The following is a 16,427-nucleotide window of genomic DNA, read 5'->3' as shown; positions in this document are numbered from 1 at the left end:
ACTGAATTTTCTAAAACAAGAAAATGCAAACGTGAGCATATAGCACTGTCTGTGGGAATTCTGGCATGTTTAAAGATTGTTCTGTTGAATTGGCCTGTAGAAAATAAGTAGAGGAAATTGAATTGAAAATGTAAAAGAAAATTTAGATGTATTTTTACTTTCTGAGTATTTTGCCTGCATATATGTATATGTATTATATGCATACCCTGGTACCTAAGGGGTTCAGAAGAGCTGTAGTTCGGCATGACTGAATCACCATGTAGTTTCTAGGAACTGAATCAGGGTCTCCCTACAGGGTCCCCCTACAAAGACCAATGAGTGTTCTTAACTGCTGAGACATTTCTCCAGCTCAAATTTGGTTTAAAAAAATGGTATAAGCCATTTGTAGTGAAAATCATTTGGAATAAAAATGCTATTTAAAAATAATTTGTCTCAGTTAATGTGTGGTGGTGCATGCCTTTAATCCCAGCATTCAAGAAACATGGTGGGGAGAAGGGAGGGTATCTCTAAGTTTGAGGCCAGCCTAGGCTACAGAGTGAGTTCCAGGACAGCCAGGGCTACCCAGAAAAACCCCGTCTTTAAAAGCCAAACAAACATCTGGAATTGTGGTGTTTGTACCTAGAATTGCATTCCGTTCTGTTGGGATGGTGAGGAGTACTGTTCCGAAGGCTGGTGGATTAGAGGCCTCTTAATAATGGCTCTCAGTTCTTGCCATCATTAGCATGAGAAATATCTGCATTGTAGAAAAGTTAAAAAATAAAAGAAGCAACCTCCTTGTTCACAACACTAGATGGTGTTCTTGGCCTGTTCAGTCAGACTGTGTTTATGTAAGTATGCATAATCAGGCTGTAAGATGTGGTCCTCTCCCACTTAATACTATAAATGGTTATTGTACTAAAAGGGAAAATAACCAGCTTTGGTTTTCTGTTCCGTACTGTGACACAATTACTGTAAAGCAGCTGCTCCAGCTCTACACTCCACTTGGACATGATGTGATAATGGAGCGGTGTCGTCCCTACAAGGTTACCTCTTCTTCTGCCCCCCACCCCCAACATCTATTGCAAGTAGCAGGTCCTAGGTTGTCTCTTCTTCTCTCTGACTTGGCTATGAATTTGGGGTTCCTCTGGCTTCCTCCGTGGGTTTGAGAATTTGCTGTACAACTCAGGGTTACTGCTCCTTGAGCTAGGGTAATTGAAATAAAACATAACATCTTTTAAGTGTCAATCATTTGGTGATAATGATAGCACTGACTGGCTAGTCATGTTAGTTGTGAGGGTCTTTTGTGACCACCATGGCCAGCCAGAGTAACCATCTGTGGGAGACAAGGAGGTGGTTCAGTTTAATATGACTCAACAGCTGATGTTAGGTCAAACTTCCAGAATCTGACCCCAAGTCGTTTATTTTACGCATATTTAAGCACAGCACAGTTTGGCAGAAAACTTTTTTCTGATGATAGATAACTCAATTTTGGGTGCACAATAAACTTTAGACAAAGCTCCACCAGAACTCTTTGTAAAGTACACGTGACATCTTCTATAAAGATAGATTCTATGGACTGACTCCATGTGACATCTTACTAAGTGTCTGGGGAAGGATTCTGTGTGGTCTGAGCCACACAGATAGTACGGAGGTCCCCAGGCTGTTACATCTCCACCCAGCCTTCTGGGCAAAAACCAGGTTGTACATCCCTCCCTCTGAAGGACAACCCTGTGTGTTTAATAATCCTGGGTCCCTAGTGCTTTTCTATGAGTTCAAAGATTTCTCTGCTTCTCACAGTTAGTTATTATATGAATGAAAAAAAACAATTAAAATTAATGGTAAGACTGTTGATTAGTTTTGGATTGAAGAGGGGCACATAAATACATAGGGCAAAATGTGGCGGCAGCAAAGAGTGTGGGTGATGGGTGTTGGCCAGAGGCAGTCTGAAGAGAGGTGCAGACAGACTTTGAAGTAATGTAAAATAGTGCCATCTTGTAAGCTGAGCCAAAGAGCCCCTGTAAACCAGATCAGTCTGCCTTCCTTGAGAGAGGAGAAGGAAAAAGGAAAGAGTAAGGAGATAGAGAACAAGCCGATTATAGGCTAGGTTAGGCTAGAAGTGGGCTAGCCTGAACTGTTGACATTGGGGTAAATGAATGAGAGTATGTAGGAGGTGAGAGCTTGGTGAAAATAGGGTATGACACTCACTAGTGTGGTTGCTGGACTTCTCTGCTATGAGTGGGTTTGGCTTCTCTTTCTTCCTTTGGAGGTCTGGATTATGGAAGCTGTCCTCGTCTGTAGCTGGTACATCACAGTCTCAGATGGTTATACTCCTACAATTCCTTCAGGGTCCATGTTGAGCATGATGGCCCAGACTCTGCAGCTTTTTGCAACATCCAAAGTTGTCACGCACAGTTTGGTGACCCACTGGATTTTCAGCATCTCCCAAGGGTTGCATAGATCTGACCTGAAGGGTTTGGTTTTGTTTTGTTTCCTGTAACTTCACAGCCTTGTGTTGGCCAGGTTTTATGGTGACTTCCTGTGATCATTTGGTCTGAGCTTCTGTGTGTGTGTGTGATTCACAGTGGGTCTTTGGCTGCTGTCCTGCTGCAGCAACAGAAATCTTTTTGAAGTGGCATCTTGTTTCTCTTGTGAGTTGGCATGGTGAGGGCCTCGCTCTGAGGAGAGACTTCTCCTAGCACCTCTCTGCTGACACTGCTGCCCAGAATGTGTTCAACTGTTTTTTGTTTTGTTTTGTTTTTTGGGGTTTTTTTTTTGGAATTTGTGGGGTTTTTTTTTTTGTTGTTGTTGTTGTTTTTGTTTTTGTTTTTTGTTTTTTTTTTGGAGACAGGGTTTCTCTGTATAGCCCTGGCCGTCTTGGAACTCACTCTGTAGACCAGGCTGCCTCTGCCTCTGAGTACTGGGATCACAGGTGTGCACCACCACCAACCCAGCTGTGTTCAACTCTTAAGAGTATTTATTATTCTTCAGCTTTACGTAGATCAGTCCCTGAGGACTCTGGGACATGCTTCAGTGTTGTCTACCACCTTAAAAAAGACATACTTTAAACTTGTAGAAGTAAAGAGGAGTGTATAATGACCTCGAGGCTTCAGACTTTTTTTTTCTGGAGTATTCATACATACTAGGGAACAAACCAGCAGCCTCACTCAGGCTAGGCAAGTTCTCTACTGCCAAGTTCTCAGTCCTTTGATTTTAATTGCATATTTTTGTTAATGTTTGGTTGCTTGTTTTGCTCTACAGCCCAGATGGATCTGAAACTCACTATGTAGCCCAGGATGGCTCCCTGCCTTAGTCTCTCTCTATCTCTTTTTTTTTTTCTCCGAGACAGGATTTCTCTGTGTAGCCCTGACTGTCCTCGAACTCACTCTGCAGACCAGGCTGGCTGGTCTGGAACTCAGAAATCCGCCTGCCTCTGCCTCCCAAGTGCTGAGATTAAAAGCATGCACCACCACGCCCGGCCCTGCCTTAGTCTCTTGAGTGCTGTGTTATTAAGGCCTTAGCCACCATAACTGACTGACTTCCTTTAAAGTATGACACCAGCATCCCACTGAGTTGGTCAGTGTGGCCTTGAGCTCACTCTGTTATGTAGTTTTAGGTAGGTCTTGAACTTGTGATCCCCCTGCTTCAGCCTCCTAAATAGTTGAGATTATAGAACTGTGTTGCCAGAACCAGAATGCCAGGATATTTTAAATAAATCCTGCCCATCAGTCATAATTACTTTAAATTATTACATGGTAATTCCTTCTTTCTATCTACCTACCTACCTATCTACCCATTCATCCATTCCAGACAGGATCATGTATCCTACATGTAACTATGTAGTAGAGGATGACTTTGAATCCTGATTCTCAAGTTTCAACTTCCCACATGGAATTCTGGGATTCTAAGCATATATCCCCATGCCTAGTTTGTACAGTGTGGGGGATAGAGTTCAGGGCCACCTGCATGCAAGGCAAGCAGTCTACCACTGAGCAGTTTGTATTTTAGGTGGGGACTGTTAAGTTTCTCAGTAACTCTACTCAGATCAGCTCAGGTTCATGGTCTAACACATAAGACCTGCATGCCTAGTCCCGAGACTATTAAAACATCTTATCCAGTACTTGTGGCCCAGCTAGTTTGACTGTCCTCTACATTTCTTTCTTAAAGTCAGCAAAGAGAGAACACTGGGCCTTTTTTTTTTTTTTTTTTTTTTTTTGGTACTGCAGCCCCTTGTGGCCTTCACAGTTTCTCTCTGAATTCAAATGTACTGTAAGACTGAGATTGGTTGTGAAAGAGAAAACAGACTTGACAAACTGGTCTCTGTTTATATTACTTCAAAGATTGTGATTAGGTGTCTCCTGTTCTTTGCTAAATTAAAGGAAAGGAACTTGACTAAGAAGCTAGATACACAATTGTGGGCTTTTTCATGTTGTGTGTCTACTGGGTGATTAGTATAAAATACCATTCCTGGCCGGCAGTGGCATACACCTTTGATTCCAGTACTTGGGAGATAGAGGCAGGCCTATCTCTGGGTTTGAGGACAGTCTGGTCTACAGAACAAGTTCCAGGACAGCCAGGACTACAGAGATTAACCCTGTCTTGGGGACGAGGTAGCAAATGACAACAGCTTTTTAGTGTCAGTAAATCTCAGTCTTATCCTGGGTTATGACCTGGTAAACAAATAAACATGTGACAGATTATGGGACTCTGAAATTTATTTAGAAACAGAAGAAAATCTATGTTTTGTCCTTATAATAATTGTAAATACTTGCATCTCCCTTCTCTTTCAGTTCCTGGAATGGATGGAGGTGCTTTAACTGACACAAGTCTCACAGATTCCTATTTCAGCACCAGCTTTATTGGAGTCAATGGATTTGGAAGCCCTGTAGAAACAAAGTATCCCTTAATGCAGGTATTCTCAGGGTGGATTGAGACCTCACCCTTTCCAACACTGTTGGGGTGGGAGGGCAGACTTTAGGAGGTGAGAGACAGGTGAAATGCTGGATGTCATTAGGGGTGGAGTCAGCTTTCCAGGTAGGATTTGGGAAGAGTGATGGAGTCGGGTGTGTAGAGAGTAGATGGAGATCAGTTGCATGTATGTAGTATGTATTTAATTAAAGCTTAAATAGATGATACATGCATATGCTATCAGTGTTGAAAAAGAAATCTCTCATTCCCACTCAACAACCATCTTGCTAACCTTTCAGATAGCTAGCAGGACTGTTAACAGTTTCATGAGCTTGCTTTCTTTTAGGAGTATTCTGCTGCACATTTCTGTTGTTAGATTAAAGCTGTTAAATTTGAAGCCAGAGTTCTTGAGTGAAGTTAACATTGCTTTTGCATCTTTAAAATTTACTCTGCTTTCTTGCAGCTGACTTTTCTCTTTGTCATAGCTGTGTGTGACACTGAGGACATTTTGTAGATAGATGAAGAAGAATCTTGTAGAACTAGAATGAACTTGGGAAATGTTTTTAATGTTCTTTTTTTGAAAACTTGGTCACAATAGTGAGAGTAGTCTCATGCCCTTTCTTGATTCTGTGGTGCCGTTCTGGTCCCTATGACTGTAATAGGAAGCTAAAACACCTGCTGTTTGGTTTCCTGTTTGTGCTGAACTGATTTTAAGAAGTCCATACGTTTTGAATGATTTTTAACTTAATTATTAAAAGTTGGTGTTTCAATGTCACTCTGCCCCTTTGGGTTATTTGACTTTAAGCCTTTAGGTAAGCATGCATAGTCATGGGCAGAAGTTACCTCTCTCTCCTGTGTATGTTTAGTGTATGTGCATGGCACAGGTGTGTGTACCATGCATGATACCTGGAGACCAGAGCTTTGTGCCAGTTGTTTGCCTCTTCTAAAGCACTTTGAAATGAGATGAGATCTCTCACTGAACTAGAAGCTCATTGTTCTGGTTAGGCTGGCCAGCTAGAGCACCCAGGATCCACCTGTCTCCCTCCCACAGTGCTACAGTAAGCTAAGTCATGTCTGGCTTTTTACATAGGTGCTAGAGATTCCATTTTAAGCCCTCATTCTTGTCGAGCAAGAGCTTAGCTTTCTACCCGTTCCTGAATGCCTTATTTTTCAGTGATTAATTAATGTATAGTAATTTTGAGATAGGGTCTTATGTGACTCTGGCTAGTCAAAAATTGCCTGCATAACTAAGGATGGATGACCTTGATTGAACTTATCACCTCACTACTGCTTCTACAAGTTCTAGGATTACACCGTGTGTATTATCATGCATGTTGTATATATAATTTTATATTAAAATTGTCTCAAGAACTTGCCCTTCTGCTTCCCCTTTTAATGATGGAGAAACTGAATAAGAAGCCAAGTAACTTAAGTTTGGGATCACAAGGTTTAAGCTAGATTTGAGAAATTCTTGGATTACTTTTTCAGAGACTGAGTTAGCTTCATATTTGTTGGTTTTAAAGACCTTCTAGATTACACATCAAGGCAATGAGGTAGGAAAGCAGAGACTATGTTTGGCAAACAGTATATGAGGGAAAATACAAATTGAGAGATGTTAGAGCATGTATTGACTTCATATAGTCATAGTCTACCTGCTTGAACGAGTACTGGAATTTATGTCGTATGGACAGGGAAACTCATTGTCTAACCATGCTAGTGAGTTTCACAATTGTAATTCAAAATAGGCCTGTAGCATCATCTTTAAAATATCTTACTAGTAAGAAAGAATTTGATGTGTTTCCTGGGAGTCTTTGTACTGGAGGTGTAATCTAAGCAGTAGTATTGGCATGTGTAGGAGGGAAGATGACTTTGTCGGTGATGTGAACGATCACTTGACTTCTTACTCAGTTTCTGCACTAAAAAGGAAAGGAAGAGACAACCTAGGCTGTTCAGTCTTACTATTGAATGCTTTTACTTCCTTATTCCTCAATGGCTCCATATGTATATTTTATTTTTCAGAGAATGACTAGTAGTAGCAGCTCCCCAAGCCTTCTAAATGACAGTGCCAAGCCATACACAGGCCACGGTAAGATTTGTGTGTATGTATTAGTGTGTGTGTGTAACTCTGAAAGTAAATGATCACAGTAGATAATTTTAGAAATTATGAATAGGTATTAAAAATAAAACTTAATCAAGATTTTAAATTACCTATTTTTTCATGTTAATAAATAGAATAATTAAGATTACATTAAACATTTTAATCATGGTACTTGATTAATATGAATTAAATCTTCTTTTCTTTTTTTTAAGATTAATTTTTATTTTTATATGAGTACACTGCAGCTGTCTTCAGACACACACCAGAAGAGGGCATTGGATCCTATTACAGATGGTTGTGAGCCCCCATGTGGTTGCTGGGAATTAAACTCAGGACCTCTGAAAGAGCAGTCAGTGCTCTTAACTGCTGAGCCTTTTCTCTAGTCCCCTTATTGTTTATTTTCATAGCTCTTACAGTTCTTTTACAAGAAGTGTCACATTTTAGAGGGCTATATGTGAATAGTTTAAAATTTTTTTTGTCTTGCCTTTTTGTCAGTACTTTGAATCATTTGTTTTAGATAGATCTTAGCAATGGAATTATTTTAAAAATTATAAAGTGTTCCCTGGTTAAAAGTGTGTGTGTGTGTGTGTGTGTGTGTACGTGTACATACGTACGTGTGGAGAGAGAGAGAAAGAGAACACATACACATATGTTAGTATCATAGATCAAAAAAATGTTAAAAATTAATAATGGATAAAATTTGCATGATGATTATTTTTTTTGATAGGTATTTTTTGTATGTAAAGTTCCTATACTGTTTAGGAATTTCAGTCTTCTGCTGAAGAAAAAAAGAAACATTTTAATATTAGATTTAATGTTAGAAACTTCTTTGTGCTCAGGCAATGGTGGTACACACCTTTAACCCCAGAGTGGGAGGTAGAATCAGGTGAATCTCTGAGTTCATGGCCAGCCTGGTCTATGGAGCTCCATCTGGGACAGCCAGGGCTACACAGAGAAACCCTGTCTTGACAAATCAAAAAAGAAAAGAGAAAGAAAGGAAGAAGGAAGGAAAGGAAAGGAAAGAAAAAGAAGATAATACTTTTGTAGCATTTCTGTGTTTTTAGTACTCCATATTGTTTAAATGCTTTGCAAGGTGCCAAATGAAGTATAAGAAATTATGGTCTTTTGAATGCCTAAAATTTATATATCATATAAAAACATTTTGTCTTGTTCTTTATTTTTCTTTTTTGTAGTTACTTCATATTTAAATCTTTTAAACACCAGCAAACAGTTCCACCACAAAACTCCAGCTAGAAGAAGGCAGAGAAATTAAATGAAAATCTGTTTACTATGTTGTGAGGTCATTTAATACAGGCTTTGGGATCTCATACATAATAAGATTATCAGTGCCCAGAAGTGAAGATGAAGTACTTTATTCCATGTCTTGTGTTTTTAAAAATTCTGATTTGTAAAGTGGGAAATAATTCAGAGTTTTAACGTTTGCAGAGCACTGGCACTTTGACTTATAAAAGCTTTGGATTTTGTTTTGTAACATTGAGTATTTTCTTTTTTAAAATAAAAACTTAACAAGCATGTTATAAGCCTGTTGGTAATGGGGCAGTGGTGGCGCACGCCTGTAATCCCAGCACTTGGGAGGCAGAGGCAGGTGGATTTTGGAATTCGAGGCCAGCTTGGTCTACAGAGTGAGTTCCAGGACAGCCAGGGCTACACAGAGAAATCTGTCTCGAAAAAACCAAATCCTAAAAACAAAAAACAAAAAAGAAAAGAAAGAAAAAAAAAGGTTGTTGATAAACTTAGAACAGTGGAGTAATCTGTAGAGTAGAGGGTTTGAAGGCCTAGCTGTTCTGTCTAATCTAAGCCTGATCTCTTGGACTTCCTTTATTATCCCAAGGACTCAGCCTTAACATAAGTGTTTACTCTTACTAGACTTCCCTCAAAACTATACCCGTAGTCATGTGACTAAAAGGATTTACCTATTATATTTTACTTTTCTCTTGATTTAACCAAGCAGATGCTTTCTCATGTAGAGGTATATACTTGACTGGGTAGACAGCTGATGAAGTATCATCAGATCATGTCTCATGCATTGCACACTCAGGTGTGTGAGCTCTGAGCTTGCTGCTCTCCTGGGCAGCATTGTGCTGCTGTGGAAGCACTGCCAGGTTAACATGTATCAGCCTTGCTTGTTACCTGAGTTGTCTGGAAACCTGTGTGACTTGCCTTCCAGATCCTCTGACTTCATCTGCTTCATCCTTGTTTAATGACTTCGGTGCCCTCAGCATCTCCCAGAGAAGGAAGGTAGGTGAAATTGGAATTCCAGTACAACTAAATGGCGGTTTAAAGGTGACATTGGGTACCCACTACCAGCATTTTCCTTAGTGGGAGTAAGACCTTCATGTATGGGTTGAGTGTTCTTCTTGCCTTTACTTAAATTTCTCCTTATCTATCTTTTTGCTTTCTGTCATTGCTTTTGGCTTTTTGAGTTGTGATCTTGCATAGCTCGGGCTGGCCTTGTATTTATGATGGTTCTCCTGCCTAAGCCTCCCCAGTGCTGGCATTGTAGCATGCAGCACCACCAGGCCTGATGACGCCTCTCTTACGCGGTATTTTCTTTGGTCTATATGCATGGGGTGACAAATTTTACGCAAAGGGATGAAATCCTTTGCTTGCTTTTTGTTATTTTTCTATATTCTGTTGCTGTTAATAATGATACAGTATAGGTCCCTTTAACCACATTTTAGCACATTTTTACACTTCTTTATAACCAAATTTCAAAGGGTTTTCCATAATTTGTACTCAGTACAAAACAAACCTAAGATGTGCAACTTTTCATAATTGACCCAGCTGTTTAGAACTAAATTTTAATTAAAATTCTATGAATTTGTTTGTTGTTATTTTGCTTTGTGGAGGGGGTATGGGAAAGGAGGGCAGGGACAACAGTCTTACTCAGCTCAGGCTGGACTTGAATTCACAACACTACTTCCTCAGTTTCCCAAGTGCTAGAATTATAACTATGTGCCACCATGCTTAAGTCTTAAAACCTGTTCATGTTACAATTTTGATTTAATTTGTTATAGTTTGGAATTGAAGTTATAGACCATTGTAGAGTTTTATAAGGACTTATTTTGTGGCAAATTGAAACAAATACTTTGATGCCTTTGGGTTTGAATGAGAGCCATGCTGATGCCAGTAGTCAGAGAAGCTAGTCATTTGGTTAGGACCAGTAGCAGCTAGATCCAGGATCTTGATGGTAGTTAATGCAATATTTAAACACTCTTTCCCCAAGAATAAAGCTAGTTTTGCCTTACACGCTTTCTCATAGATTGGGATGTGGTAGAGGTGGACACAGCAGACGTGGTGGTGATAGTGAAAAGTAGCACTGAAAGCCGTCAATGACAGAAAAGCAACCACTACTTGGGGATGAGTTATCTAGAGCTCTCTGTAGAAAAAGAGAAGACTTCCCTTTGTCTTATTAACAGCTTTCTTTCTCTTAGTTAAAAAAAGTTAGCTATAGTAAGTGTTGTTTCTGATACCTGAATAGAAATTAGGATGGTAATTGAGTATATAAAAGTATTCCTATGAAAATTAAATTAGTTGGCTGTACCTTTTTTTTTTTTTTTTTTTTGAGACAGGGTTTCTCTGTGTAGCCCTGGCTGTCCTGGAACTCACTCTGTAGACCAGGCTGGCCTCGAACTCAGAAATCCGCCTGTGTCTGCCTCCTTGTAATCCCTGCTGGAATTACAGGCGTGTGCCACCACTGCCTGCCTAATTGGCTGTATCTTAAACAGCTGAAATATACTATTTATAGCTGTTTTTGAAAAATATAGCAAAAATTAATGGAGATTTTAAGGGGAAAATATAGCACATGTCTGGGTTTTTTGTCTTTTTTTTTTGTTGTTTTGTTTTGTTTTGTTATGTTTGTTTTTCCTTAGAAGAAAACAATAAAGGAAACGTTAGTATGTGATTTCAGTGCTTTGTAGCCCAGGCTGGCCTTTGACTAGCAGTGACTCTCTTCTACCTCCTGAGACGTAGAGTCATAGGCTTGAGCTCCCCTGCCTGGCCTTCAGTCTTAGAATGCATTTTAGTAGTAGCAGTAGTAGCAGAATAATAGTAGAAGGAACCACTTTTCTCAGAGATCCTTGGACTTCTAACCCTGTGACCTTGTCTGTCAAAGATTGTAATCTTCCCATTTCTGAAACACTGTTAGGCACTTCCTAAACTGGATGCTTGTCTTTTATCTTTAAAATCCCTAAAATCCCGCAGTGTCTGAAAATCAGAAGTGTTGAGATCTAACTGGAAAATCCCCTTTGCTGCTGTTGACATTTAATTTTATGTGGGAGGGAGGGACAGATTGGGAGGGGTTCTTTCAGTGGTTTGAGATAGTATGTGCTATTTCTGTGGGTATGTGCATGATGCAGTTCCGTGGAAGTAAATACAAATTAAAATTATTTAATTAAATTACCTGCTTATTTAAGCAGGATAGCGTACTCACTAATCCTTTAAAATAATGTTAGAACAAATAGTAGGACATTCACTATTATTTCATAGCCTGTAAGGTAAATTACTTTCCAGAATCTCAGGTGGGCTCATCCCAACAGTCACCTGTCTTTACAGTATGTGAACACATTAATGAGTGCCAACTTAAAAGTATTTGATGGTTGCGGAATACAGCGAATTCTCTAGATCCATGAGCACACATAATGAAAAGATATTTGATAGTGATGACTTGGAGATGGCTAAGTCATCTAGGTAGAAAGGTACCCATGATTAGAAAGGAAGGGGCCTCAGCAAAGTCTTACAGGGACTAGAGGTGGACATCCTAGTATTCTTAGGAGCTTATTGAAGTAAAATATGCTGTGAAAAGTAGTATAAAAAGGTTCGTAGCCATCATTTGTCATTAGATATGTGGGAAGATCCGTGAACATTTCCATATATGAAGTTATATATACCTTTGGTCATTACAGATAGAATCACGGAGCAGAGCCAGCTTCAGCAGAGTGTAGAAGCACTTGTAGCAACTTGTTAATACTGTGACATCAAATAGTATAATTATTTTTTTTGTAATTAATTTTTAGTTTTACACAAATCAATAGAACCATGTTATACAAGAAATGATTTAAAATGATTTTTATCTATGCTTGAGAAGCATTGATATTTTTGCTTTTCCTGATTAAGAATTTATATAAATTGAAAAGGTTATAATATGAGATACATGTAATTATTCTTGGGCAAGATAGATATTAGGAGAAGTAAATTTTAATTTTATATTCTATGGGAGAATTAAGTCCCTATAAAATGCTACCTATGACTTTTGTTTAAAAAGTTAAAGTTAATATACTAGAGATTAGAGATTAATACATGAAGAAACTTAGCAGCAAGGAAGGTACAGTTAAATTTGGTTACTGGTGTGGAGTCACTAAATCAAAGATGTAAAAATTGGTTGTCAAATCTTTTGAAAACAAAATATTCTTTTATCAAAGTTAGATGTAGGAACCCAGTTGTGATCTCGGTCGGTGCTCCAGGCTTGAGTGCTTCTTGCTGTGCTGTGGCTTTTGGTGCAGAGCCACCACATATGGTCGGTGTCAGTTAGGCAGATGAGCGAGCAGCAGGAGCAGTCGGATACTCTTGGATTTCCTTCTCTCTCAGGGTGATTGGTCACTTCATTTTTCTCCCTCTTCCAGAATAAAAATACTCCTTAGGTACTATGTTTGCATTTCTTTGGCCTACTTTAGTGAGTTTCAGTCAGTAAGACTGAAATATCAGTAGGGTGACATGTTCATTTCTGTCAGCTTTTAAAGTCTTTATGTTAAGTTAGTTTCATGACACACCAAGATTTTTGGAATATTTGTTCTCCTGAGTTTAAGCTCATAGTCAGGATGAGAGAAGTGGGTCCCAGGGGCATAGCTTGCCTGCTGTATTTTGTGATGTAGTGTGGTTGGTGGAGCTACTTGTGGATTATTTCGCTTGAGAGTACAATTTACTGGTAGTATTCTCCCTGATTATTGCTTTGTTTGAACCCAGTTCTGGTCTTCTGGTTCTAGTGCTTGACGTAAGACTGTACTGTGCCTGTCACAAAGCTTACTGAGGATAAACAATTTCCTGTTTTCTAGGGAATATTTTTTATTTTTAATTGTTTGTGCAGTGAGCATTTGTGTTGAAATAAGAATTTCTTTTTTTCTTTTTTTGTGCAAGGATCGGGGGTGGGGGCAGTTGGGTGGAATGAGAGGGCAGGGCCTCTACATGGCTCTGACTGGCCTGACACTCACTATGTAGACCAGGCTGACCTTGATCCACCTAGCTCTGTCTTCCAAGTGTTGGGACCAAAGGTGTGCATATGGCTCTAAGAAAGATTTTTTCTTAGATTTTTTTTTTTCAAATTCATGACTGAAAGAATCTTTTTGTTTTTGATTGATTTTTCAAGGTAGCACATTTTGTTTTGGAGGTTGTTTAATGTGTGTGTGTGTGTGTGTGTGTGTGTTTATGTTGTGAGTAGTGTGTAGTTTAAACATCATATCCAAACAAGTGAACTTAGGTAGTTTTTACACAGTATGTAACACTATTGGACATACTTGTCATCCAGTCTTCAAACTTTAGAGATTTTTGAGTTAGTTTTTATATAGCAACAGTTGTTTAATAAATATGTGGTGGGTGCTTTTGCCTTAGACCTTAGAGCTAGTAGATCATTATGAGATTATCTGCTTGAATTTAGTGAACCCTACCGCGATCATTTAATTTATGAAGTATACCTGTTACCAAGAATGCGGGCCTTGATAGTGATTCTTTTTGTTTGCCTAGGATGTAGATGTGGGGGAATGAATTAGTAAAGATGGTTTTAGCCAACCCATGTTTTGTTCACCAATCTGTTAATTGTAGTTCTTAATTTTTTCCCTTTATGTTTGAAGAATGAGTTAATTTTTTAGGCTTTATTTCTTTGATTATCATCTGTTATTGTTTCTTATTGATTCCTTCATGCTAGTAAGATTGAGTTTCAGGTTTTGATAAATGACATTTGGATTGTGATGTGTTAAGAGGTACTTTAAGATGCAGGGTTGGTTTCTTAGAGACAGGGTACTGTAATTAAGAGAACAGGGTTTTTAGCCTGACCTTGTTAGTGGTGAGAGTGTAGAAAATTTATTTTAACCTCTTTTAAGATTTGTTTTGAATCCATCAAGTTGCTGTAATGATGGGCATTAGCTTTATAAAATCGTGCATATTAAACACATTAATGGATGTATGATGTTTGGTGTACTGTCATGAGCTTGTCAGTACTTAGTCTTTTATAGCTTGTGACTCTGCACTTTAGAAACTCAATCTCTTTCTGAGTATGTAGCTGGATTACTTCGCATTGTTTCTCATTTCAGATCATAGGACAATTTTGCAATGTACTCAGATTCCTTTAAAGTTTCAACTAAGCAAGTATATAGATATGTTAAATTTTAAAAATGTCTGGCTGGGGAAATAGTTCAGTTAGTAGAGTGCTTATCAAGCATATATGATGCTTGGGGTTGATCTGATCCTCAGAACTGCATAACTCATATGTGGGTTTATACTCAGGAGGAGAAATGAGGAGGATCTGGAATTTTAGGCTAGTCTGGGCTACCTTAGACTGTGTTTCACAAAAAACAAAACAAAGGACTGGGGAGAGATGGCTCATTGTATAAACTGCTTGCTGTAACAAACCTGGGGACCTGATTGTGATCCCCGCACCACAGAGGATGGGTGTGTTGAAACTGTGACCTTAGATTTGTTGGCCCATGCCTAGATGTAATCCCAGCATCCCAAAGGCAAAGGCAGGTGAGAGAATTGCCTCAGGTTGGAAGCCAGCATGGTCTATATATACATGGTCTACACACATGGTCATCTAAAGAAGGCCTGTGTAGCGAAATTGGCTTTAATTAGTTTTAGTGGTCTGTTTGTACTCCAATGAATTTAATTATTGATGATTAATGTAATTATAATGTTATAATTATTTTGTATAAGTAAAGATATACTGAAATAATTAGGCCATTTAGTTAACTAAGGGTTGACCTTCTGGAGTTAGAGGAGATTGTGGGAGAAAGCATACTTATTTGGAAATAAGTGTGTAGTAAGCTCCAGCCATTCTTGTCAATGGGCTTAACAATCGATTGTGGAGAAAGGGATTTTGGATTGTTACTGCAGAAGATAATAGATTTGGACTGTCACTAAACATCAAGTGAAGGGATATGTTTGCCTTGTGTTCATGACTTTTGACTTTTTTGAGCATGTGTTTTTTTTTTTTTTTTTTTTTAGTTATTGTTTCATAGTACAAATAATAGAAATCCTTGCTTATGAATGTGATATTTAGAGGGATTTCTTGTAATTTGAGGTAAGGGAAACATTTTGGGGACAGCAAGTTGTTCTCTGGTCTGTCATTGTTGATAAGGATGGTATGCAGTGTTGTCGATGTTGCTTTGTGGTCACTAAGGACTCCGTGCTGTGAGCACTGGCCTGTTGTTAGTTTTTATTTTCTACACAAGTGGACATCACTCCTTCTCTAGATTCTAAATGTTTTTGAAAAAAAAGAACAGAATTTACCCTTCATTTATTTCTAAGGACAGAAAGGCTGACACTGAAATCTTGAGTGAGTGAATGAAATTTTTTTAACCATGGCGGTGCTAAATAAGAGGGTCAGGAGTTCAAGGTCTCACCTACACAGTGGGTTCAGAAGCAGCCTTGGCTACATGGGCCCTGTCTCAAAAGCAGCTCTTCTCCCCCATAGCTGTACCCCAAACAACATAAAAGTGCATAAGTAGAGAGACTTAGCCTGCCCTGTGAGGGATTAGATTAGCTATTCTTCAGTCTTAAGTCACAGGCCAAATCCTTAGGAAAGTAAAGATTTTGTAAAATAGGGGTAGGAGGAGGTGTTAAGTAGTAGTGGCTTTGAAGGCTTTGAATTGTAAGTCAAGGTTCTAAATAGCAGAAAGCTATGATGCTATAAAGCCTTCAGTTTTGAGGGTGTCTCCTGTCTCTGTTGTATTGTCAGTTGTTTTCATTTGGTTTTGATTCTTGAGAACCTGACTCTTTCCAGTGTGGTCTGTAAATGAGCAGTGCCTGGCAATACTGGGTACTATGTAGAAATGAGACTTCGGCCTCTCTTCTGGTCAAATTAGTCAGAATAATCGTTTTAAAATGTCTTTTATGGTGATGGGGATGAAACCCAGGGCTCTGGGGATGCCAGGTGAGTGTGATGTGGTGAGCTGCACTCCCACATCCTCGCGCTTGTTCACTTCTACTCTAGAAGAGATTTTCATCCTTTTTTCTCTTGAAAACTTGTACTCAAGATGCCTTTAAAACTAAATCCTGACAAAAAGTAAGACTGTCTAGCTTCCACTATCTTATTGTCTTAACTGTTAAATTTTGTAAGCTATAAAAATCAGTCATCTTTGTAGAAAATCTTGATTCCAGGTTAAAAAAAGTATGTCTTAGAAAGGGAGCAAGGGGGAAAGGAAAGAAGGATGTTGTA

General features: G+C 38.8%; 1 protein-coding gene across 5 annotated transcripts in view; it reads left to right on the top strand.

Annotated features, from left to right (window-relative positions):
• The window catches only part of Pan3 (poly(A) specific ribonuclease subunit PAN3), a 114,205-nt gene that overhangs the window by 16,313 nt on the left and 81,465 nt on the right, over positions 1-16,427 (top strand). For all 5 annotated transcript variants that reach the window (XM_052168560.1, XM_052168558.1, XM_052168557.1 and 2 more), the window contains exons 2-4: positions 4,767-4,888; positions 6,904-6,970; positions 9,171-9,241. In XM_052168560.1, coding sequence (XP_052024520.1) covers positions 4,767-4,888; positions 6,904-6,970; positions 9,171-9,241 — 260 coding nt within the window. The remainder of the gene's footprint in view (positions 1-4,766; positions 4,889-6,903; positions 6,971-9,170; positions 9,242-16,427) is intronic.

This window comes from Apodemus sylvaticus, chromosome 22, assembly GCF_947179515.1.
Source record: "Apodemus sylvaticus chromosome 22, mApoSyl1.1, whole genome shotgun sequence".
Taxonomy (NCBI): Eukaryota; Metazoa; Chordata; class Mammalia; order Rodentia; family Muridae; genus Apodemus; species Apodemus sylvaticus.
The sequence above is the reverse complement of the archived record's forward strand: the minus strand, read 5'-3'. Positions and strand labels throughout refer to the sequence as shown.